This window comes from Budorcas taxicolor, chromosome 25, assembly GCF_023091745.1.
Source record: "Budorcas taxicolor isolate Tak-1 chromosome 25, Takin1.1, whole genome shotgun sequence".
Lineage (NCBI taxonomy): Eukaryota > Metazoa > Chordata > Mammalia > Artiodactyla > Bovidae > Budorcas > Budorcas taxicolor.
Genome location: NC_068934.1, coordinates 1,739,405 through 1,766,226, shown reverse-complemented (window position 1 = coordinate 1,766,226; position 26,822 = coordinate 1,739,405). Strand labels below are relative to the sequence as shown.

Below are 26,822 nucleotides of genomic sequence, written 5' to 3'. Positions count from 1 at the left end.
ACAACTGGACTCCGGGATGAACGGGAGAGCTGGGAGGTGGCGTGACGCGGGCGCCATGTTTATCCCCGCGAGGGGAGGTCCGATTCGAGTGGGCGGATTTGGACGCCCTAACCCTGGAGAGGCGGAGTTGAGTGAGGTCAGAGCAGGCGTCTGATGCAGGCTTGTCTAACCGACTGCTGCTGCTAAGTCACTTCAGTCGTGTCCGACTCTGTGTGACCCCGATAGACGGCAGCCCACCAGGCTCCCGCGTCGCTGGGATTCTCCAGGCAAGAACACGAGTGGGTTGCCGTTTCCGTAAGTGGAATAGCCTGGGACGTTTAGGCCAACGTTTCGGGAATAAATTGTGGGGTCAGGCGGGTGGAATGCACGTGAACTGCAAGGAAACAGGCACTCCGCCTGACTTGCTCCCAGTGGCCTCACCTCTGCTGAGGTTTCCTATAACTGTCCAGAGTCACCGCGGGTCTTATGGGGGTATGTGCGAGTGTGTGTCTCTGGCCAGGTGTGTTTTGTTGTGTTGTGTCCGCTTTTGCCTTCAGAAATCGCTTCTCCGTTAACTTGTGAGAGGACCGTACCTTGACCGTGACTCAAAATGTGTAACCTTTGTACTGGAAGCCTCTGTTACGCAACTACTCCCAGCTTCCCGCTCCACCTTCGAACTATCCTCCCTCAGAACGAAGGGTCAGCCTCCCAGGAGTTGATTAACAGATCACAGGAGACACCCGCGGCGGATTTTTGTTGTTCGTTTTCTCAGTTCCCTAAATGGTTCAGTTCAGTTCAGTTCAGTTCAGTTGTGTCTGACTCTGCGAATCGCAGCACGGCAGGCCTCCCTGTCCATCACCATCTCCCGGAGTTCACCCAAACCCATGTCCATCCAGTCGGTGATGCCATCCAACCATCTCATCCTCTGTCGTCCCCTTCTCCTCCTGCCTTCAGTCTTTCCCAGCATCAGGGTCTTTTCAAATGAGTCAGCTCTTCGCATCAGGTGGCCAAAGTATTGGAGTTTCAGCTTCTACATCAGTCCTTCCAATGAACACCCAGGACTGATTTCCTTTAAGATGGACTGGTTGGATCTCCTTGCAGTCCAAGGGACTCTCAAGAGTCTTCTCCAACACCACAGTTCAAAAGCATCAATTCTTCAGCACTCAGCTTTCTTTATAGTCCAACTCTCACATCCATACATAACCACTGGAAAAACCATAGCCTTGACTAGACGGACCTTTGTTGGCAAAGTAATGTTTCTGCTTTTTAATATGCTGTCTGAGTTGGTCATAACTTTCCTTCCAAGGATTTCATGGCTGCAGTCACCATCTGCAGTGATTTTGGAGCCCAGAAAAATAAAGTCAGCCACTGTTTCCACTGTTTCCTGAATGGTTACTGTGTAAAAAGCTAAAAGTTTAAACTAGTTTAGTTTTGATGTTTTTAGTTTTTCCCAAAGTACTTACAAAAAGGAATGAGCTGAAAAAAATTTTTTTTAATTAAAAATTAAAAAAAAAAGGAATGATCTGGCTTGATCTCTAGTCCAACTCTTTGCGAACCCACGGACTGTATAGCAGCAGGCTCCTCTGTCCATGGGATTTTCCAGTCAAGAAAACTGGAGTCCGTTGCCATTTCCTCCTCCAGGGTATCTTCCTGACCCAGGAATCAAATCCTCAGCTTCTTGTATCATATGATAAAACCAGGAAAGCAGTCTAGTCTTATTTTGTGGATAGTGTCATGTTGGGATGAAATAGATCTGGAAGATAATCTAGCCTCTTTACTCAATTTTGCTCTAAATGTTGAACAATTCCAGGCACAGATAGTCAAGTCTTGTAGGGTTTGTGAAGTACAGTAAGTTCCAGCACAGGGATTGCACCCCTTATCCCCTGCCATATTTCCAGAGTGCACTTGCCTCTAACTTGTGAGGCTCAGTACCAAATGAAAATGCAGTGTCCCTTGTTCAAAATGCAATGGGAAAGTGCCATTAAAGCTACTAAGATATAAGCTGTCTCATTTCTTCTGTAGTATCTTTTTCAACTTGTCATGATGTTTTAACTAATAGCATTAATTTGCTATTATTATCAAGGGCATTATTAATCATGCTATTTTATTGATTATTAATCACTAATTATATTATTAGTGGTAGCATTAATTTACTCTTTATTGTTGAGAAATTAAAACGTTAATTCATTAGCACGAGATTTACCAGTCTATATTGTGTAATACCAGTTTTAAATACAAACATAAAATTTAGCTTATACGTAGAATCACTGAAATTTCAGTTTGTATTTTGTAGTTCATACAGGCTTATGTATTTTGTTCTCATTCTAACACTGAACAAAACTAACACCCTGGTTTTTATTTCACTTCTTGATGACACTTCTGTATTTATTTTACTTCTTGATGCGTGCTCATTCTACCGACTCCATGGAATCCAGGGAATTTGATTCTCAGTGAACGCTCTTGGATTGTGGGTCCAACAGCATTTTACATTCACAGGACTTAAATAATTTATGTGAATGGGAAGCAAGAATTTGTTGCCAAAATCTTGACTCTCTGTGCACTGATGCCAAAGGACTTAAATGATTTATATGAATGGGAAGCAAGAATTTGTTGCCAAAATATTGACTCTCTGTGCACTGATGCCAACCAGAAACATGGAGACAGTTATGGTAAAGGAAATAGAGGCTTGCTTTCTTTGGCAGGCATAGAGGGAACACAGTAGGCTAGTGCCTCAAGAACTGTGCTCCTCTCCCTGGGTATTAGGGAGAGGTTATGCTCCACTCCCTGGAGAAGGGAATGGCAACCCACTCCAGTATTCTTGCCTAGAGAATTCCATGGACAGAGGAGCCGAGTGGGCTACAGTCATGGGGTTGCAATGAGTCTGACTGAGTGACTAACACACAGTGTAGTCAAGTCAGGAGTATGTGACTTGTTATATCATGGCAATAGCAGTGTTGCATTCTGCAGAGTTTCAAAAAGGATGGGGTTCCTGACAAGATTAGGGTGTATGCAACTGAGACCCAACTCATCCAAATAAATATTTTAGAAAAAAATAAAAATAAAATGACATTTGCTTTCCATTTTAGAATAAATCTTTTAATTCTGTATGGTAGCCATTTATTTTAATTATTATCACCAAGTAAACTGTTCCTGGATACAGAGAATTAAAGTTTTGGCTATCATCTGATATATATATATATCATTTAATAATGCTATATTAGCTAAATAAAATTAAATTTAAATTAAAATATTTAAATGTCACTATATCTTATTTCCAAGTATTTATAAGTGTGTTAATGTATATGTATAAATATTCTATATTGTAAAAGGAAACTGTTAAAAAATAAATGATGGGCAAGAAAAAAAATTGTTTTGCACCTTTAAAATTTTATGTTTATTTTTTAGTTTGTTTATTTTAATTGGAGGCTAATTACTTTGCAGTGTTGTGGTAGTTTTTGCCACACAGTGACATGAATCAGCCAGGAGTGTACATGTGTCCCTCCTCCAGAACCCCGCCCCCCCGCCCCCGCCCCTCCCCCCACCCCATCCCATCCCTCAGGGTTGTCCTAGTGCACCGGCTTTGAGTGCCCTGTTTCATGCCTGGAAATTGGACTGGTGATCTGTTTACACATGATAATATACATGTTTCAATGCCATTCTCTCAAATCATCCCACCCTCACCTTCTCCACAGAGTCCAAAAGTCTGTTCTGTATATCCCTTTTGCTGTCTCACATATAAGGTTGTTGTTACCATCTTTGTAAATTCCATATATATGTGTTAATATACTGTATTGGTGTTTTTCTTTCTGACTTACTTCACGTGTACCCCAATGTTCATTGCAGCACTGTTTATAACAGTTAAGACATAGAAACAACCTAGATATCCGTTGGCAGATGAATGGATAAGAAAGTTGTGGTACATATACACAATGGAATATTACTCGGCTATTAAAAAGAACACATTTGAATCAATTCTAATTAGGTGGATGAAACTGGAGCCTATTATACAGAGAAAAATAATTTGTAAAAAGAAAAAAAAAATTTGTAAATGTGTATAAGATGATGGTACTTCCCTGGAGGTATAGTGGTTAAGAGTCCATGCTTCCACTGTAGGGGGCTTGGGTTCTATCCCTGGTCAGGGAACTAAGATTCTGTGGTTTGTTCATGTGTGCTAAGTCACTTAAGTTGTGTCTGACTCTTTGTGACCCCATGGACTATAGCCTGCCTGGCTCCTCCGTCCATGGAATTCTCCAGGCAAGAATACTGGAGTGGGTTGCCATGCACTTCTCCAGGTGATCTTCCCAACCTGGGGATCGAACCCATGTCTCTTGTGTCTCCTGCATTTATTGACAGGCAGGTTCTTTACCCTAGCACCACGTGGGAAGCCCTTGCATGAAGTGTATACAAGATTGTATGTACTTTCTTTCTTTGTATGTTTTTCTGTCCATCTGAAATTATTTCAAAAGTTAAAATGGCGTATTCCTAAACAATTATAGTTTATTTCAATTTGAAAATACATTTCAGGGAATTCCCTGGAGGTCCACAGGCTTCCCAGGTGGCACTAAAGGTAAAGAATTCACCTGCCAATGCAGGAGACACCAGCACGTGTCAGAGATTCACGTTTGATCCCTGGGTCAGGAAGATTCCTCTGAAAGAGGAAATGGCAACCCACTCCAGTATTCTAGCCTGGAAAATTCCATGGACAGAGGAGCCTAGTGGGCTACAGTCCACAGGGTCACAAAAGAGTCAAACATGACTGAGCATGCACGCACCTAACCACCACCCTGGAGGTCCAGTGGTTAGGACTCCAAGCTTCACTTTCACTGCTGAAAAGGGCATCAAACCTGAGCCCTTTTCAGGGAACTAAGATTCTGCAAGTGGCATGTTGCTGCCAAAAAGAATATATTTGAGGTAATTAAAATATGATGGTATAGGGTTTGGGGCCCAGTATCAACAGTTTACATTTTATTTGGGAGACCAAATTATGCATATTAAGTAAATAAAGGGCTTCCCTGGTAAACTCAGTAAAGAATCTGCCTACAGTGCGAGAGACCAGGTTCCTTCCCTGGGTAGGCAAGATCCCCTGAAGAAGGGAATGGCAACCCACTCCAGTATTCTTGCCTGGAGAATCCCATGGACAGAGGAACAGGGTAATAAATTTTGGTATTTGATCAAGTACTAAAGAAGTGTCGGGTCTTAAATATACGTTTGTGAAGGATGTGGTGTTTGAAACTATTGTCATAATTAGAAATCCAGTTTCTAAGAAAATTATGGGGACTTCCCTGTTGGTCCAGTGGCTAAGACTCCATGTTCACAATGCAGGGGACATGGGTTTGATCCCCTGTCAGGGAACTAGATCCCACATGCAACAACTCAGAGTTTGCATGCCACAACTGAAGATCCAGCATGCTGCAACGAAGATCGACGCTTCCGAGTGCTGCAACTAAGACCTGATGCAGCCAAATAAACAAATATATATTTTAAAAAAAAAGAAAATTATGAATCTTTGGAAAATTAAAAAAAAAACCTGGAAGAGTATTTCAAATGTTTCCAAAGGACCACCTTTCACTTAGTAAGTAATGATATGTCAGACATTATTCAGATTAATGAGTATTCATAAACAATTTTAATGAGAAATCCAACAGTGTTCTTAGAAACACCCTTAAGAGTTTTGTCTTTATTCCTTGCTGTGATTGGCCTAAAGTGGGCTTTCTCCACCCACCTAGTATTACTTTTGTTTGTTTGTGCTTTTTGGCTCACATTTTATTTAACTCTGTCTGCTTGCGCACCTCATCACCTGTACACTTGAGGTAAGGTACTAATCTCTGCATAAATGTCTAATTATTGTAAAATACTTAGCATATATTTTTTAAAAATCAAATTCTACTTCATTAGTTATCAGCATAATTGAGCATAATTGAACATTAAAGTTGTTTACCAAAAAAGTTTATTTGTAAATGAAATGATTTGAATATCAAAAGCTAATCATTTGTAGAAATTTCCATTTCTCTTAGTAATTTAAATTTTCTCTTGTAAAAGTGATAGTGTAAGAAACTCATGTAATTTTTAGCCTAATTGTCAAATACAGAATAGAAAACACAAGTAAATGATCTATTATAGAAGTACCTGAGCATCCTACAACCAACTGTTATTCTACAACCACTTAAACACTCATAAACCTTAGCAACTAACTACCTTGGCTTCAGCATCTATCTTCCTTAAACCAACTGTTAGAAAGCTGCATGTTCAGTCGAGGTACATGACTGGAGAAAAATGAATCATGTGCCCTCTCGGTTTGGTATTCCTTTTGTCTATTTAAATGTCAGCTATTTAAGGTGTTAGTATTAAAAGAGGTTACTTGGACATTTCTCACTCCGATTATTAAATTCTAAAAGCTGTGGTTACCTTTCTGTGAGGACAGACACCTAAATGCCCTTTTGCCTTCCTTACATAACTGAACTCTTTCATTTCCAGAGCTTTAGATGTTCATGCTTGGTGCACTGTGAACTCTTGCAACCATTAAGTTATACTTGCTTTATCTTGTAAATCCTCATGAAACCTCACAACTCAGGTTGGGACTTGAACCCACTGTCTTTTGAGATCACACACTCAGGACTTTATGAAGCTCAAGTCTTTAGGTCTTATCTAAAGAAAGTATTCAGTGAGAGACAAAGTGATAAGAAGTAGATTTATTTACAGAGACATTTCAAAAATACACAGAAGAACTGCACAAAAAAGATCCTCATGACCCAGATAACCACAATGGTGTGATCACTCACCTACAGCCAGTGATCCTGGAATGCGAAGTCAAGTGGGCCTTAGGAAGCATCACTGCAAACAAAGCTAGTGGAGATGATGGAATTCCAGTTGAGCTATTTCAAATCCTAAAAGGTGATGCTGTGAAAGTGCTACACTCAATATGCTAGCAAATTTGGAAGACTCAGCAGTGGCCACAGGACTGGAAAAGGTCAGTTTTCATTCCAGTCCCAAAGAAAGGCAATGCCAAAGAATGTTCAAACTACTGCACAATTGCACTCATCTCACACTCTACACTAGCAAAGTAGCGCTCAAAATTCTCCAAGTGAGGCTTCAACAGTACATGAACCGTGAACTTCCAGATGTTCAAGCTGGATTTAGAAAAGGCAGAGGAACCAGACATCAAATTGCCAACATCTGTTGGATCATTGAAAAAGCAAGAGTTTGAGAAAAACATCTAATTTTGCTTTACTGACTATGCTAAAGCCTTTGACTGTGGATCACAACAAACTGTGGAAAATTCTTCAAGAGATGGGCATACCAGACCGCCTGACCTACCTCTTGAGAAATCTGTAGGCAGGTCAAGAAGCAACAGTTAGAACTGGACATGGAACAACAGGATGGTTCCAAATCGGGAAAGGAGTAAATCAAGGCTGTATATTGTCACCTTGCTTATTTAATTTATGTGCAGAGTACATCATGAGAAACGCTGGGCTGGTAGAAGCACAAGCTGGAATCAAGATTGCCGGGAGAAATATCAATAACCTCAGATATGCAGATGACACCACCCTTATGGCAGAAAGCGAAGAACTAAAGAGCCTCTTGATAAAAGTGAAAGAAGAGAGTGAAAAAGTTGGCTTAAAACTCAACATTCAGTGATGCACAGGGAAGCCCGGCATGCTGCAGTCCCTGGGGTTGCAGAGTCAGACACGACTGAGCAACTGAACTGAACTAATTTCGTAAACAGAATGCCGTCTGTCTCAAAAAGCAAGACGGCCTTAGAGAAGAGATGGACAGTGTGGGCCAGCTCAGAAAGCTAGAGGTCCCAAAATGTAGGATGGTTAGTATTTATGAGCTGGGTAACTTCATAGGCTAACAAGTGGGAGGATTAATCCAACTATTTGGGGCAGAGATTTTCAGGAATTGGGCCACCACCCACTTTTTGGCCTTCTATGGTTATGGTGCTTATGGGTGTGCCATTTAGATGGTAATGTTTTACAACGAGGCTCAAGGTCTACTGGAAGTTGAATCTTTTGCCATCTTGGACTTAGTTGGTTCAGACTAGTTTTTCCCCAACAGCTATGTTATTCTTTTAAAGGTTGTGCCTTGTCCCCTAAGGAAGAAAGAAGATGGCTTGTGCTGAATATTCTTTTCATGTGCCAAGTCTAGAGGAGCTTGTTGGAGGTAAATACTATACTGAGTCTTTTTTATTATCCTAAGGGAAAAAAATAAAACATTCTGAGATATGAGAGTCCAAATCTCTGCCTCTCAAAAAAACCTAAATTCACCATTCAAATAGTCTTGATGAGATATTAACTTTACAGAATGAAAATGAATATGATAATCCAAGATTTAAATGTATGTGGTGCCCAAAGAGTACACAGTTTTGCTTTATTAACTTTTTACCAGTTGCAGTACTCTTGAAATAATCTACGGTGATACATTAATCATGTTCCCAATCTACTACTTTTTCCCCCCTCTCCTGATATGACAGACTGCCAGTGAACCTTGCTTAGTTTTTTCTGTCTGTGTATATTTTTAGGTATCTCACCTTATTTGAACAAGAATTTAAGGAGTGTCAGAGGATTAATTCAAGGGAAGGGATCTACTAATAAGAAAAAGAAAGTGAAGCCAGGAGAGAGAAGGAATATATATAAATATATATATATATATATATTTGTATAAAATCATGACAGATTCAAGTTGATGTTCGGCAGAAACCAACACAACATTGTAAAGCAATTTTCTTCCAATTAAAAAATAAATAGATCCAACATGCCTCAACTAAGACCTGTTGCAGTCAAATAAATAAATATTTTTTTTAAAAAAAGACTCTGGAGGGGTGCACAGATCCTTGATTGGGGAACTAAGATCGCACATACCACCCAGCACGGCCAAATAATAAACTTTTTAAAAAAAGGTATAAACTGTTTCCAGTATCCCAGAAGACTCTTCACACTTTCTTAGTCAATATCACTTTCCCAGGAACTGACCATTGTTCTGACTTGTGTGACTTTAGATTAGTTTTCTTTGTTTGACATGCAGATAAGTAAAGTCATATAGCACATACTTTCATGTCCTCTTTTGCTAAACATTTTGCCTGTAAACATTAATGAAGGTGTTGCATGTCATTGCTTACTTTCTAGCAGTTTAAATATTTACATTTCAATTCCTGGAATCCTTTCCCTAAAAGAAAATGAGTGCAGTGTTTATCTTCAGTGGTTTATAATCACTACATCTTACAGTGGTACTTATGAAAGTATTTATGCACAGTAGTATTCATATCTTATGATTAATTATGTGTCTAATTATGTGTCTAAATAAGTTCATTAGCAAGATTGTTCCCCCCCTTTTTGTTTTATATGATTTTTTTAGCAGCACAGCATGCAGGAGCACCCCCTTCAGTAGAAGCATGGGGTCTTAACTGCTGGCCCCCAAGGCTCCTTTTAAATTACTCAAGTTTAGGGACTTCCTGGCACTCCAGAGGGTAAGACTCCTTGCTTCCACTGCAGGTGGTAAAAATTCCATCCCTGTTCTGGAACTAAGATCCCACATGCTGGGCGGTGCAGCCAGAAATTAAAAAAAAAATTTTACACAAGTTTAGGTTGGAAATAGGACACACAAAAAAATCGGGGGAAGACTTGATCTGTGATGGCAAATTTCTACCTAATGTTAACCCTTTCTCTTGTCTTCTTTAGTTCTGCAGAAGGGGCTAATGGATAACTTTGCTGAAGTCCACGTCTCTGTAGTTGATTGCCCTGATTTAACTAAGGAGCCATTTACCTTTCCTGTAAAAGGTAAGCAATCTTTGCAATTAGCTTTTCCTTTTCAGACCAAATCTTTTCCTGAAACCAAAATTATTTTTAAGGATTATCTTAAATTATCTCTAGATAAAGGATATTGCCCCAACTTTTAGATTAAATTGTGCGTCATTTCTGTGTTTTCTAATATTGGTCAAATTTCATTTTATACCTTTGTAGGAAAATATGGTGTTTTATGTACTTCTGTAACTTTCATAGGTTATATAATAGCTATTCAGTAGGCTAGCATCTGAATATCACATAAAAATTTTATTTTTAATTGTTCAAGTGACTGTTATGGAAACTTATTATAATTTTTATGTTTCATTTATTCAATATCTGAAGGCTTTTAAGAAAAAGCCTTGTATTTATTTGAATCATCTATTAAATATTTACATCCCTTCAACAAATTTATCAACTGATTACCAATGTTCAAAGTGAGGAGGGACATTAATATTGATGCTGAAACAGCCTCTGTATAGCAGCATCAAATTGACTCTCAGAGACAAAGAGTTTTCCATGAAGTAGAAAAGAATAGCTTTATTACTTTGCCAGGCAAAGAGGGACATAGCAGACTAATGCTCTCAAAACTGTGGGTCCCAAACTGAAGTGGGGGTTTGGGGAGTCTTAGGGAGGAGTTAGTCATGGGGAGGGGTTTCTCATAAGGATCAGGGTACTCACAAGGCTTGCATTTGTTCAGTATAGAGATCGTCTCGGGCAGTCCCATGATCTGTGGTTCTCAAGGTTATTGAACTGTAACTTTCTCTTTGGAGTGAAGAATGTTTGATCAAGTAGTTAACATCTCCCATTTGGTGGGGGTTTTAGTTCTGCAGAAGAGCTCAAGAATACTGTTCTGTATGTCCCTTACTGGAAGGACCCATTCAAAAAGACCCTGATGCTGGGAAAGATTGAAGGCGGGAGGAGAAGGGGATGACAGGATGAGATGGTTGGATGGCATCACCGACTCGATGGACATGAGTTTGAGCAAATTCCAGGAGTTGATGGACAGGAAGACCTGGCGTGCTGCAATCCAAGGGGTCACAAAGAGTCAGACACGACTGAGCAACTGAACTGAACTGGTATCACTTAAGGAATAACCTGCCCCAAGGCTACACTGTTTATTTTGGCTGCTCTGGGCCTTTCACGTTGCGGCTCGTGAAATCATCACCGTGGCATGTGGACTCTTGGTTGTGGAATACGTATAGTTCCCCGACCATGGATTAAACCTGGGTCCCCTGCATTGGTAATGTGGAGTCTTCACCACTGGACCATGAGGGAAGTCCCCTTAAAATATAATTTTAGCTAAAGCCATCCACCCCCACAAAAAAAAAAAACAAAAAAAAACGACTTTTAAAGGGCTAAGTCATTACAGACTAATATAGAAACTTCATCCAATCCAGACATTGGCCCCAGTTCTAGCCCTTGCCTTACCATTAATTCCATTGCCTTTATGTTACTAACTATATCAAGTCATACTTGGTTATGACAGTATTAGAAACACAAGTAGGGAACTCCTCAGCAATCCAGTGGTTAGGACTCCTAGTCAGGGAACTCAGATACCATAAGCCAAGTGGCACAGCCAGAAAAACAACAAAAAAGGAAAAAAACACAGGTAGTTAGAATAGGACAGGAGTCCTAGCTACTTTTAGGTTGGCCAAAAGATTCATTTGGTTTTTTCCTTAAGATGGCTCTAATAGCACTTAGTTGCCTTTAGCTTCATTCATACAGTTTTGTTAGATTATATTGTGACAGCTGTCATATCAGCATACGTTTTTTAAAAACTTACTAAATGGATAAGTTTTGTGTAACCATTTTATTTTTTTAAATATAAATTCATTTATTTTAATTGGAGGTTAATTACTTTACAATATTGTATCGGTTTTGCCATACGTCAACATGAATCCGCCACAGGTATACATGTGTTCCCCATCCTGAACCCCCTCCCTCCTCCCTCCCCGTGCCATCCCTCTGGGTCCTCCCAGTGCACCAGCCCCAAGCACCCAGTATCATGCATCAAACCTGGACTGGTGATTCATTACATATATACTATGATACATGTTTCAATGCCATTCTCCCAAATCATCCCACCCTCTCTCTCTCCCCCAGAGTCCAAAAGACTGTTCTATACATCTGTGTCTCTTTTGCTGTCTTGCATACAGGGTTATTGTTACCATCTTAAAAACCATTTTAATATTGAAGCTAGAAGAAAAAAAGCAACATTTTCAGCATATTATGCTTTTATTACTTGAGGAAAGGTAAAAACACAGTTTCAGTTTCAGTTCAGTTGCTCAGTCGTGTCCAACTCTTTGCGACCCCATGAATCGCAGCACACCAGGCCTCCCTGTTTATCACCATCTCCCTGAGTTCACTCAGACTCAGGTCCATCGAGACCGTGATGCCATTCAGCCATCTCATCCTCGGTCGTCGCCTTCTCCTCCTGCCCCCAATCCCCCCAGCATCAGAGTCTTTTCCAGTGAGTCAACTCTTCTCATAAGGTGGCCAAAGTACTGGAATTTCAGCTTTTGCATCATTCCTTCCAAAGAAATCCCAGGGTTGACCTCCTTCAGAATGGACTGGTTGGATCTCCTTGCAGACCAAGGGACTCTCAAGAGTCTTCTCTAATACCACAGTTCAAAAGCACCAATTCTTCGGCACTCAGCTTTCTTCACAGTCCAACTCTCACATCCATACATGACTACTGGAAAAACCATAGCCTTGGCTAGACAGACCTTAGTCGGCAAAGTAATGTCTCTGCTTTTGAATATACTATCTAGGTTGGTCATAACTTTTCTTCCAAGGAGTAAGCGTCTTTTAATTTCATGGCTGCAGTCACCATCTGCAATGATTTTGGAGCCCAAAAAAATAAAGTCTGACACTGTTTCCACTGTTTCCCCATCTATTTCCCATGAAGTGATGGAACCAGATGCCATGATCTTCGCTTTCTGAATGTTGAGCTTTAAGCCAACTTTTTCACTCTCCTCCTTCACTTTCATCAAAAGGCTTTTTAGCTCCTCTTCACTTTCTGCCATAAGGGTGGTGTCATCTGCATATCTGAGGTTATTGATATTTCTCCCGGCAATCTTGATTCCAGCTTGTGCTTCTACCAGCCCAGTGTTTCTCATGATGTACTCTGCATATAAGTTAAATAAGCAGGGTGACAATATACAGCCTTGACGTACTCCTTTTCCTATTTGGAACCATCCTGTTGTTCCATGTCCAGTTCTAACTGTTGCTTCCTGACCTACATATAGGTTTTCAAGAGGCAGGTTAGGTGGTCTGGTATTCCCATCTCTTTCAGAATTTTCCACAGTTTATTGTGATCCACACAGTCAAAGGCTTTGGCATAGTCAATAAAGCAGAAATAGATGTTTTTCTGGAACTCTCTTGCTTTTTCCATGATCCAGCAGATGTTGGCAATTTGATCTCTGGTTCCTCTGCCTTTTCTAAAACCAGCTTGAACATCTGGAAGTTCATGGTTCACGTATTGCTGAAACCTGGCTTGGAGAATTTTGAGCATTACTTTACTAGCATGTGAGATGAGTGCGATTGTGCAGTAGTTTGAGCATTCTTTGGCATTGCCTTTCTTTGGGATTGGAATGAAAACTGACCTTTTCCAGTCCTGTGGCCACTGCTGAGTTTTCCAAATGTGCTGGCATATTGAGTGCAGCACTTTCACAGCATCATCTTTCAGGATTTGAAATAGCTCAACTGGAATTCCATCGAGTTATACCATGCAAGAGATTGCTGACACACTCAAAATATCCAGTGCTGAAAATCTGTTTTAGCTTGACTGGGAAATTCTAATTCATCCTGCCATATTCACCAGACATTGTACCTTTGGATGTCCATTTATTTCAGTCTTTACAAGATTTTCTTCATGGAAAAAATTTCAGTTCCCTAAAAGACTGTTAAAGGCACTGAGAACAGTTCTTTGCTCAAAAAGATAGAAAGTGTTGGGAAGATGGAATTATGAAGTTACCTGAATAATGGCAGAAGGCAGTGGAACAAAATGGTGAACACTTTGTTCAATAAAATTCTAGGTGAAAATGAAAAATGTGTGTTTTATTTTTACTTGAAAAACTGAAGGACATTTTTGGCCAACCCAATACAGATTCTGACCCCTGCTATTTGTAAAATGATGAGAATGGAAAACTTACATACTCTTTAAAAAAATATATATATATAATTGATTTACGATGTTGTGACAATCTCTGCTATACAGCAAAGTGACTCAGTTATACACATATATACCTTCTTTTTTTATATTTTCCATTATGGTTTATCACAGGATATAGAGTAAATTGTGTATACTCTCTTAAAAAATATTTATTTATTCATTCATTTATTTCGCTGCACTAGGTCTTAGTTGTGGCATGCAGAATCTTTAGTTGCAGCATATGGGATCTAGTTCCCTGACCAAGGATTGAACTCAGGCCCCCTGCATTGGGAGCTCAGAATCTTAGCCACTGGATCACCAGGGAAGCCCCAAAAGTTATTGTTGTTCAGTCGCTCAGTTGTATCCAACTCTTGGCAATCCCATGGACCTTATACAGCATGCCAGGCTTCCTTGTCCATCACTGTCTCCCGGAGTTGACTCAAACTCATGTCCATTGAGTTGGTGATGCCATCCAACCATCTCGCCCTCTGTCGTCCCCTTCTCCTCTTGCCCTCAATCTTCCCCAGCATCAGGGTCTTTTCCATTGAACTGGGTACTCACATCAAGTGGCCAAAGTATTGGAGCTTCAGCATCAGTCCTTCCAATGAATATTAAGGGTTGATTTCCTTTAGGATAGACTAGTTTGATCTCCTTGCTGTCCAGGGGACTCTCAGGAGTCTTCTCTAGCACTATACTTTGAAAGCATCAATTCTTCTAAAAGATACATACTCTTAATAAGTGTGTTCTGGTATTTTATACTTAGATGTAGATGTTCACCTATTTTTAAGGTATATTTTCTTTTTAGGCATCTGTGGAAAAACTAGAATTGCAGAAGTAGGAGGTGTGCCTTACTTACTGCCTCTTGTAAATAAAAAAAAAGTAAGTGTATTTTTACTTTTCACATTCACATGAAGATTATGGAAACTGATTCCTATTTTTATTCTTAGAAGATCCACTGACCAATGTGACAAGCAAATGTTAATGGACTCAGTAACAAAAAGTAAACCTGGGAATTTACGTAAGTCAGTTTTAAATAATATGCTGTTTCTCTTACTTAGGTTTATGATTTAAATAAGATTGCAAAAGACATCCAGCTTCCTGGAGCTTTTATTCTTGGAGCAGGAGCAGGCCCATTTCAGACTCTTGGATTCAATTCTGAGGTCAGCATATTATCATATGCTATATATAATATGTAGTATATATTATATATTAATATAATTATTTTTATTTATTGATTTGAGACTTTGCCTTTTTCCTTTTACTGCCTTATCAGAAATCTTGTCATCTGAATGAATTGTAAATGGTTGATATCATACCTCTCTATAGGTTTGATACTGTTTGATACTGATTTAGAGTGTAGAACATGCTACAGTTAGTTGAACTGAAATGGAACACTAATCTCTAATTTAGATTTTCTTAAGATATACATTCAGTCATAGATGAGTCTGTCAAAGGTCCTGCTGTGATTTGCCGAGGACTCTGGACTGTGAAAGATTTTGGTCCATACACATCAGAGGATTCCTAGCTTCTCTGACCTTGGCTAGTTCAAAGACAGCTTTCAATCAGAAGATGCATGAAATGTTTAATGACCTAGTCAACTCCCTCCTTCAGACCAATAGTAGGGATCTAGCCCAGTTGTATGATTATTATTTATAAAAGGTAATTTCCATCACTGTGTATGTCAACACATTTCCAGCATAAAAATATCAGTGCTTCTTCACATCTCATGAACAGAGAGTGAATAACCTCCTCAGTTTGCATATTCTCTCTCACTGCCTCTTACAGATGTGACTGTTAGTCAATAATCATACAAGTCCTTTTACAGAAACATTAATATAAATTTCCTAGTGTTCAAGATAGAAAAAGTTAAAAATTTTAAATGAGAAATTTCAAAGCAAATGTCACAATCTCATAGAAACACCATAATACTGTAAACATTTTATAAAATGTTTTTTCCAGTTTTTTGATATTTGTAAATCTTTAACATTTTAATCTAACATTAAATATTCTATTTTTCATGTTTTATTATTAGATCTTAAAATAAAATGTCTTAAAGTCTAGGGCAAAATATTTTGTCACATTTTCAAGATATTCTGTTTTGCATAGAGATTCTAGGACTGACTAAATACCTTATTTACTTTTCTTTTCAGTTTATGCTACTTGTTCAGGCAGAAAATGAACACAAACCTCCTGTGAATGGAAGTTACTTTGCTCGGGTTAACCCTGCAGATGGAGGGTGTCTACTAGAGAAATACAGTGAGAAATATCATGATTTTGGGTGTGCGTTACTGGCTAATCTTTTTGCCAGTGAAGGCCAACCTGGGAAGGTGATTTTGTTGATAAATGCAATATTCTCCAAAATTTCTCAGAGAGCTAAAAATCTGAATGCTTATTGCTACTGTAATTTTCTTAAGAAAATCCAAAGCTACCCAAGTCAAAGCTCTTTAAATAATCCAGTTATGAAAGATTCAGAAAGTACTGCAGGCAGAGTGAAAGTCTCATTTAAAACTAAGGTTAAGAATAATACAATAAACAGTAGCTTTTTTCCAAGGAACTAAAAGGTAATGGGATATTCTTGTGGGGAGTGAGTTAGTCAAATAGATGAACCATGCAGCTGAAGTAGATAATGTCTGCCTACAGTTAGTACATATGTAACTTGCTCATTCCTGACTGATCAGACATTAATTGAGATAGCTAGAAATGATAGAATTATAGATTATAGAAATTATAGAAAGAAGAGATAAGGAAAATTAATGCCCCACTTCATATTTATTTCCTGTTAGTACCAAAAAAAAAAAAAGATTTCATATTCCAAAATTGTAATGATGGTCACACAGCTCTGTAAATATACTGAAAGCCATTGAATTGTTTACTTTAAATAGGTGGATTGTATGGTATGTGAATTGTATCCCCAATAAAGCTGTTTTTTTTTTTTAAGATGATTTCACTTTTAGCAGTTGTGAGAACTCTCAGATTTTGTAAAGAGATAACTACTTCAGCCACTTTGAGAAATGAGGTGGTGAAGCAAAAATACCTACTAAAGTGGGGGTAACAGAAGTCCAGAATTTTAAAGGAAATAAGAAAATATAGTCATTTCTCCTCTCTAGTTATCAGAAATTAATCTCTTAAATCAAATAATTCTCAGTCTTATACCATATTGACATATAATAAGAGTCTCAAGAGTTCAGTGTTGAATATAGCTATAAATTTATAAAATTAAGCTATAACTCTCTTTCTCAGTCTAAGAAAGCATGAATAAGACATTATTAGAGTAAATGATATATATCACACACATATATATATATAATTAAGACTTAGAGGACTGAGACACTTCTGCTAATATCTGGGTACTCAAAACAAACAATTGAATATTTGCTTGATGGCACTGAATTATATAATGTTTCACTTTGGTAGTTATTTGCATAATATTTTACAGCTTAGAACAATGGTATGTATATTTATATTCTCTCTAGGTCATTGAGGTGAAAGTCAAAAGAAGAACTGGAAAACTTAACTTTGTGACATGTATGAGGCAGACTCTTGAAAAACATTATGGAGATAAGCCTGTAGGAATGGGAGGTGCTTTCATAATTCAGAAGGGAAAAGTGAAGACTCACATTATGGTAAAGGCCTCTGCACGTGTGTGTGCGTGCGTGTGTGTGTGCATGTGCTTAAGATTGTAGGAGATTTTAATATACATTGAGAATTTAACCTTTAAAGACTTTCTGAACAGATCCTTTTACTATGATCATTTTACCTTAAAATTTAAATGACAATACTGTAAAGCATGTTATATGATAAGGTCCTGCTAGAGTCCTTTCTTCATGTTAATAATATTAGAACTTTCTTCTTAGTTTCACAGATCAAGATAGGTGTGAGTATAAGCCTTGAAAGTGCAAGTGAAAGTTGATCAGTTGTGTCTGACTCTTTGTGACCCCTTGGAATATACAGTCCATGGAATTCTCCAGGCCAGAATACTGGAGAGGGTAGCCTTTCCCTTCCCCAGGGGATCTTCCCAACCCAGGGATCGGACTGGGGTCTCCTGCATTGCAGGCGGATTCTTTACCAACTGAGTTATCAGGGAAGCCCAAAGTTAATTTGGCGTCAGGCTCTCCTGCCCTGACGCCACCCCAGCCTTAGAAACTGATCATTTCCGTTGCTAGAATCCCAACCTCAGTAAATTGAGTTAACTGTTAAGATGGTTGTCAAAAAAAAGATGGTCGTGGTTTTAGGGGAAAAATTCATTATGAAAATTATAATCTTATATGATGCTGTAAAAGTGCTACACTCAATATGTCAGCAAATTTGGAAAACTAAGCAGTGGCCACAGCGCTGGAAAAGGTCATGTTTCATTCCAGTCCCAAAGAATGCTCAAACTACTGCACAATTGCACTCATCTCACATGCTAGCAAAGTAATGCTCAAAATTCTCCAAGCCAGGCTTCAACAGTACATGAACCGTGAGCTTCCAGATATTCAAGCTGGATTTAGAAAAAGCAGAGGAACCAGAGATCAAATTGCCAACACCTGTTGGATCATGGATAAAGCAAGAGAGTTCCAGAAAAACATCTACTTCTGCTTTATTGACTATGCCAAAGCCTTTGACTGTGTGGGCCACAACAAACTATGGAAAATTCTTAAAGAGATGGGAATACCTGACCACTTGACCTGCCTCTTGAGAAATCTGTATGCAGGTCAGGAAGCAACAATTAGAACTGGACATAGAAAAACAGACTGGTTCCAGATTGAGAAAGGAGTATGTCAAGGCTGTATATTGTCACCCTGCTTATTTGATTTATATGCAGAATACATCATGACAAATGCTGGGCTGGATGAAGCACCAGCTGGAATCAAGGTTTCTGGGAGAAATATCGATAACCTCAGATATGCAGATGACACCACCCTTATGGCAGAAAGTGAAGAACTAAAGAGCCTCTTGATGAAAGTGAAAGAGGAGAGTGAAAAAGTTGGCTTGAAGTTCAACATTCAGAAAACTAAGATCATGGCATCTAGTCCCATCACTTCATGGCAAGTAGATGGGGAAACAGTGAAAGCAGTGAGAGACTATTTTTTTGGGCTCCAAAATCACTGCAGATGGTGACTGCAGCCATGAAATTAAAAGACGCTTACTCCTTGGAAGAAAAGTTATGACTAACCTAGACAGCATATTAAAAAGCAGAGACATGATTTTTCCAGGAAAGGTCCGTCTATTCAAAGCTGTGGTTTTTCGAGTAGTCATGTATGGATAGGAGAGTTGGACTATAAAGAAAGCTGAGCGCCAAAGAATTGATGCTTTTAAACTGTGGTGTTGGAGAAGACTCTTGAGAGTCCCTTGGACTATAAGGAGATCCAACCAGTCCATCCTAAAGGAAAGCAGTCCTGAATATTCACTGGAAGGACTGATGCTGAAGCTGAAGCTCCAGGACTTTGACCACCTGATGTGAAGAACTAACTCATTAGGAAAGACCCTGATGCTGGGAAAGATTGAAGGCAGGAGGAGAAGGGGATGACAGAGGGTGAGATGGTTGGATGGCATCACTGACTCAATGGACATGAGATTGAGTAAACTCTGGGAGTTGGTGATGGACAGAGAGGCCTGGAGTGCTATAGTCCATGGGGTCGCAAAGAGTCAGACACGACTGAGTAACTGAACTGAACTGGACTAACTGTAAAAAAAAAAAAAATATATTTGTAAGATATTAATGATGAAATACCATATGAGGACAAACCAGGTCATCTAGGATTTTCAAAAATAATTTTTAGGACTTCCCTGATGGTCCAGTGGTGAAGTATCCACTTGCCATTGCAGGGGACACAAATTCTATCCCTGGTCCTGGAAGATCCCACATGCCACATGCCACAGGGCAGCTAAGTCCACGAGCCACAACTACTGAGCCCACACACTCTAGAGCCCATGCTCTGCTACAAGGGAAGCCATTGCAAATGGGAGGCCCACACACCACAGCTGGAGAGTGGCCCTTTCTTTCAGCAACTAGAGAAAGCCCTCATGTAGCAACAAAGACCCAACACAGCCAAAAATACACAAAAAAGTTATTTAAAAATAATACTTTTTGGTAGGTGAGTGAATGAAGTGTCATTGTTGTTCATTCCCAAGTCATTTCAGACTCTTTGTGATCCCATGGACTGCAGGACGTTAGGCTCCTCTGTCCTCTATTTCCCAGAGTTTGCTCAAATTCATGTCCATTGAGTCAATGATGAACAAAATGTAAAAGTGTTACACTTTAATGTTGTTTTGTTTTAACAATGAAGCTGTCACAAAATATATTGTTTTAAAGTTTTTAGTCTGATAAATTTAAATGGCAAACCAGCTGATCTCCCATATAAAAACATATTGTGAAACTACTTAATTACTTTTCCAAATTATTTACAACAAAATTATAGGTCAATCCATTTGTAAATACCAAATGATTATAGGATTCTTAAAAAATTAAGTAAACAATACTTCATTACAAACTGTAGTTAACATGATATACATTAGATCTTTAAACTTACTCATCTTACAACTGAAAGTCTGTACCCTTTGATCAGCATCTCCTCATTTCACTCCCATCCTACCTCAGCCTCTGACAACCACCACTCTACTGTTTCTCTAAACTGGACTTTTTTAGATTCCACATACAAGTGATATCACCCAGTATTTGTCTGCAACTGGCTTATTTCACTCAGTATAGTATCCTCCAAGTTCATCTGCTGCTGCTGCTAAATCACTTCATTCGTGCCCAACTCTGTGTGATCCCATAGACGGCAGCCCACCAGGCTCCCCCGTCCCTGGGATTCTCCAGGCAAGAACAGTGGAATGGGTTGCCATTTCCTTCTCCAGTGTATGAAAGTGAAAGGTGAAAGTTCATCTACATTGTTACAAATGGTGGGATTTCTTGCTTTTTAAAGCCTGAATGATATTTCATATATATCACAACTAGAAAGATAGGTAATAATTTTTTTGTCCATTCATCCATTATTGTTGTTATTGTTTAGTTGGTAAGTTGTGTCTAACTCTTTGGCACCCCATGGACTGTAGCATACCAGGCTCCTCTGTCCTCCACTGTCTCCGAGAATTTACTCCAATTCATGTCCATTGAGTTGGTGATGCCATCCAACCATCTCAGTGTCTGTCGCCCCCTTCTCCTTCCCTTGGTCTTTCCCAGCATTAGGGTCTTTTCCAGTGAGTTGTCTCTTCGTATGAGGTGGCCAAAGTATTGGAGCTTCAGCTTCAACATCAGTCCTTCCAATGAATATTCAGGGTTGATTTCCTTTAGGATGGACTGATTTGATCTCCTTGCAGTCCAAGGGACTCTCAAGAGTCTTCCCCAACACCACGTTTGAAAGCATCAATTCTTCGGTGCTCAGCCTTCTTTATGGTCCAATTCTCACATCCATACATGACTACTGGAAAAACTATAGCTTTGGCTATATGGATTTTTGTCGGCAAAGTTGTATCACTGCTTTTTAATGCTCTGTCTAGGTTGGTCATAGCTTTTCTTTCAAGGAGCAAGCATCTTTTAATTTCCTGGCTGCATTCATACATTGACAGACACTTAGGTTGTGTTTCCCAGTCTTGGCTATCACGAATAATGCTGCAGTGAACATAGGAGTCCAGATATGTCTTCAAGATGGTGATTTCATTTACTTTGGATATATACCTGGAAGTAGAATTGCTTGATCACATGGTAGTTTTATTTTTAATTTTTTGAGGAACTTCCATAATGGTTATACCAGTATACATTCCGACTAGCAGTGTACAAGGGTTGTCTTTTCTCTGCATCCTCACCAACACTTTATCTCTTGTCTTTTTGGTAACAGCTATGTTCACTAAAATGAGCTGCTGTCTCATGGTTTTGATTTGCATTTACCAAATGAATAGTGATATTGAGTGCTTCTTCATATACCTGTTGCCCATTTGTATGTCTTCTTTGGAAAAAATGTCTAATTCGGTTCTTTGATCATTAAAAAATATTTTTTTTGCTCGTGAATTACTTATATATTTTAGATATTAACCCCTTATCAGGTATATGGTTTGCAGATATTTTCTCCCATTCCATAGGTTGCCTTTTCATTTTGTTGACTGTTTTCTTTGCTGTAGAAAAGCTTTTTAGCTTAATGTAATCCCACTTGTTTTCCTTTTGTTACCTGTACTTTTGATGCCAAGTCTAAAAAGTCAAATCCAATGTCTTAAAACTTTCTCCCGATGTTTTCTTCTAAAAGTCTTTATAGCTTTAGCTCTTATATTTAGGTGTTTTATCCATTTTTAGTTTTTGTATCTGGTATGAAGTAAAGGGTCTAACTTCACTTTTTTGCATATGGACATCAGTTTTCCAAGCATTGTTTGTTAAAATGATAGTCCTTTCCCACTGAATGGTCATGGCAGCCTTGTCAGAAACAATTTGACCATATATGCAAGGATTTACTTCTGGGATCTCTTCTGTTCCATTGATCTGTATGCCTGTCTTTATGCTAGTATCACACTGTTTTGATTACTACAGCTTTGTAGTAAGCTTGATATCAGGAAGTGTGAGACTTCTAACTTTCTTCTTCTTTTTCAAGACTGTTTTGACAATTTGGGGCCCCTTGAGATTCCATATGAAGTTTTCGGTGGTTTTTTCTGTTTCTGCAAAAACACCATTGGGATTTTGATAGGAATTGCAGTGAATCTGTAGATCATATTTGATAGTATTGACCTGTCAACATTATTAAATTGTCCAATCCATGAGCACAAGATGCCTTTCCATTTATTGGAGTCTTTTAAAATTCATTTCAGCAATGCTTTGCACTTTTCAGTGAACAAGTCTTTAGCCTCCTTAAGTGTATTCCTCAATATTTTATTCTTTTTGATGCTTATACTCCACTTTCAATGCCATGCTTTTTTTTTTTTTCCATCTAGCAATAGCAATAAAAACATTTAAGACTGGGATGAGGATATGCTCATAGAAAAGCTGAGAAGCTATGAAAAATAAAAATACAGCAATAGACTCCTTTATTTATTCACTCATATCTTTCAGTGTGTACACGCTGGTTGGCAGTCCTTTTGAAAACTAGGGTATATGAATCTCCTGGTGCCAAAAATAGCAGTAGAATGTATAAGAAAGCTTAAAGCTTTTAACAATGAAATTATATGTAAATTTTTAGCTCAGTAATATTCAGTATGTTTACATGTTTAATGTCCTTTTATTGTAGCCTGCAGAATTTTCTTCCTGTCCATTGAACTCTGATGAAGACGTGAATAAATGGTTGCATTTTTATGAGATGAAGGCTCCTTTGGTTTGTCTGCCAGTTTTTGTCTCCAGAGACCCCGTAAGTCTATGTCTGTCTTTTACATTGCAAGATACTACAGTGGTAATGCTTGATTTTTAGAATATTTGTTTAGAATAATTAAGCTCTTTTTGTGTTCTTAATTAAGAACTAGGATAGTTTCTAGAATTACCTTGAAAGGTATGGAAGCAAGTAGCTGACTACTTAAGATCTAGGCAAAGTAGATTTTACCTTTGGAGAATTGAAGCCGCAAACATTTTAAATAGCATCCAAAGTTATGTTATTAAATAGTAGAATCAGGACAGGATTCAGATCTATTTGCTGTTCTTCATACTATTCATTATATTCTAGTTTTCTACCCTTGGAAAATAATAATATAGACTAATTCCCAAATATCTACCACTGTACTGACTAGCTATATCTTTTGAACTAGTGATTACATGTCTAGGAATTAATCACTAAATATATGCTTACATGATAAAATGATTAGTGAAAAGGGTTATTCATGACATCATTGTTGTAATAGCAGAAGAGCTGGAAATAATCTAAATCTCATTTGGAAAGAATTAGGAAGCTCTCATGATCTGAAAGCTATATTGTTAATTTAAGAAAAACAACATACAGCATAGTAGATGCAGAATACTACCTATGAGTAATAAAAACATAGATCTTTCTGGGAGGATATAGAAGATACTGCTTACTGTGGTTGCCTTTAAGGAAAGGAGTGGTAATGGCAGGAGTTGGAAAGATACATTTTACTGAATATAAACTTTTGCACCCTCTGAGTTTTGATTCATGTGACTGTATTACCTACCCCAAAAAACTACTGTAGCCTAAATTAAAAAGATCTCCTATTGCCTAAGTTCTGTGCAGAATAATTGGAAGACTAACAGATGGCTTCTCTGCCGTTCTAGGGGTTTGATTTGCGGCTGGAGCACACTCATTGTTTCAGTCATCATGGAGAAGGTGGACACTACCATTATGACACCACCCCAGATACAGTGCAGTACCTCGGATACTTCTTACCTGCCGACTTTCTCTATCGCATTGACCAGCCAGAAGAGACCCATTCATTTGGGCGAGATTAAATCATCTGGTACTTGTTTAGAAAAAGTAATAATTAACTAAGGTTAATTGATTGATTAACTCATTAATTGATACTAATATAAAGTCTAATAGAAATGATCTCACTACTTAAGCCCTATTTTGGGGGCCTTTGAAATGAAAGTTATGTTCACATTGGTTCTGTGTTATTTCACAGATTTATCTGAGAGGGACTATTGGGAACACAATACACATAATGGAGATGTTCTTCATTATTTTTATTCTAAAAATCATTCTTATGTTTATAATTAAGTATAAACATGATTAAGAATCAAGTGATTATTTCTACTAGCTAATAGTAATTTACATTTGTATAACATTATTCAGTTTTTCAAATTAGTCTCACAACTGCTAAGTGGATGTTTCTGGGTATTAGAAAAATCAGTGTTGGAATATTGATTATTGTTAAATCTTTCTACTGAATTTTAAAAATCCATTTTAGAAGTCAGTACACTTTTTTTTTCATGGAATAAGGTGGTCAGAGGGAGCACCTTTTTCTTCTTCTGGTGAAGTGAACCATAATTAGAAGTTTGCAGTTTGCCTTTCACAAATGTCAGTTGTAAGCAGTTTGTATCTTGTTGGTTATTTGCAAGAAGAGAAGGGGGAAAAAAGCATCAGAATATAACTTTGAAGTGTGTATAATTTATAAGTGAAGCTGTTGCTAAATATGACTACTGTCCTTTGTGAGATACAAAATTATACTTTACCAGTTATAATGGTGGAGATTTTCCTCAGTGTTTTTCTATAATAATCATTTGCCAAAAACAACTCTCTAATCTTATAATACCAACACTACAGATTTAGGAGCTTTTTTGGTACTAAGCATATAATAAATCATCAGGAAATATGTTTTGATTGTCTTTCGATGTTAACTATAATGTGTCCTATGAGTATAAATCCCTAAATATTACTTTTAAGTAAATACTACTCTGTAACAAAAAAATGAATAAAAATTTTATATTCATAATATGACACTGTGTTTCTATTTTTTAATTTTTATTTGTGTATTTGGCTGTGTTGTCTTAGTTGAGGCACTGGAGATCAATCTTCATTGTGGCATGGCAGATCTTTGGTTGCAGCCTGAGGACTCTGGGCTGTGGCATGTGGAATATGCTTCCTCCACTAGGGATCCAACCCAGGCCCCTTGCACTAGGAGCCTGGAATCTTAGCCGCTGCACCACCAGAGAGTCCCTGTGTTTCGTATTAATACCTTCAGTTCAGTTCATTTCAGTTGCTCAGTCGTGTCCGACTCTTTGTGACCCCATGGACTATAGCTCGCCAGGCCTCCCTGTCCATCACCAACACCCAGAGTCTACTCAAACTCATGTCCATCGAGTTGGTGATGCCATCCAGCCATCTCATCCTCTGTCGTCCCCTTCTCCTCCTGCCCCCAATCCCTCCCAGCATCAGAGTCTTTTCCAATGTGTCAGCTCTTCACATGAAGTGGCCAAAGTATTGAAGTTTCAGCTTTAGCATCATTCTTTCCAAAGAACACCCAGGACTGATCTCCTTTAGTATGGACTGGTTGGATCTCATTGCAGTCCAAGGGACTCTCAAGAGTCTTCTCCAGCACCACAGTTCAAAAGCATCAATTCTTCGGCACTCAGCCTTCTTCACAGTCCAAATCTCACATCCATACATGACTACTGGAAAAACCATAACCTTGACTAGATGGACCTTTGTTGGCTAACTAATGTCTCTGCTTTTGAATATGCTATCTAGGTTGGTCATAACTTTCCTTCCAAGGAGTAAGCATCTTTTAATTTCATGGCTGCAATCACCATCTGCAGTGATTTTGGAGCCCCGAAAAATAAAGTCTGACACTGTTTCCACATCTATTTCCCATGAAGTGATGGCACTGGATGCCATGATCTTCGTTTTCTGAATGTTGAGCTTTAAGCCAACTTTTTCACTCTCCTCTTTCACTTTCATCAAGAGGCTTTATAGTTCCTCTTCACTTTCTGCCATAAGGGTGGTGTCATCTGCATATCTGAGGTTATTGATATTTCTCCCAGCAATCTTGATTCCAGCTTGTGCTTCTTCCAGTCCAGCGTTTCTCATGATGTACTCTGCATGTAAGTTAAATAAGCAGGGTGACAATATACAGCCTTGACATACTCCTTTTCCTATTTGGAACCAGTCTGTTGTTCCATGTCCAGTTCTAACTGTTGCTTCCTGACCTGCATACAGATTTCTCAAGAGGCAGGTCAGGTGGTCTGGTATTCCCATCTCTTACCTCCAGACAAAAATAATGTTAGTATTGTTTTGTTTAATAACTACATACTGAATGAACCACATAGCCTATCCTCTGGAAACGTAGGCTCCATGGCAGGGGCTTTGATCACCACTATACACTGTGCCTTTAACAAAATCTGCCCAAAGTAGACACTCAGTAAATATTTGTTGAATGAATGAATGGGTGAATGATTATGACAGGTACTTCACTAGATGCTGGGATTGATCATTCAGTCCTTTACATGGTAGGAGAAGGCAAATAAGCAAATACATATTATATCAGGTGGTCGTGCTCTGAAGAAAAAT

At 38.6% G+C, this 26,822-nt stretch overlaps 1 protein-coding gene across 1 annotated transcript; it reads left to right on the top strand.

Moving 5' to 3' along the window:
• Positions 1–164: 164 nt before the first annotated feature.
• Positions 165–25,175, top strand: C25H11orf54 (chromosome 25 C11orf54 homolog). The gene is made up of 9 exons (XM_052662158.1): positions 165–294; positions 8,054–8,139; positions 9,654–9,752; positions 14,717–14,790; positions 14,970–15,071; positions 16,062–16,238; positions 17,385–17,534; positions 23,103–23,219; positions 24,092–25,175. Exons 2-9 carry the CDS (start codon positions 8,085–8,087, stop codon positions 24,263–24,265), a joined length of 948 nt encoding a protein of 315 aa, XP_052518118.1. The 5' UTR covers positions 165–294; positions 8,054–8,084; the 3' UTR covers positions 24,266–25,175.
• Positions 25,176–26,822: the final 1,647 nt, after the last annotated feature.

What these genes read in the sequence shown, in the direction of transcription:
- C25H11orf54 (XM_052662158.1), top strand. Translation starts at nt 8,085, where the DNA reads ATGGCTTGTGCTGAATATTCTTTTCATGTGCCAAGTCTAGAGGAGCTT. An exon ending in GTGAAGGCCAACCTGGGAAG is followed by an intron (nt 16,239 to 17,384) that starts GTGATTTTGTTG and finishes TATTCTCTCTAG; the next exon opens with GTCATTGAGGTGAAAGTCAA. An exon ending in TTTTTGTCTCCAGAGACCCC is followed by an intron (nt 23,220 to 24,091) that starts GTAAGTCTATGT and finishes CTGCCGTTCTAG; the next exon opens with GGGTTTGATTTGCGGCTGGA.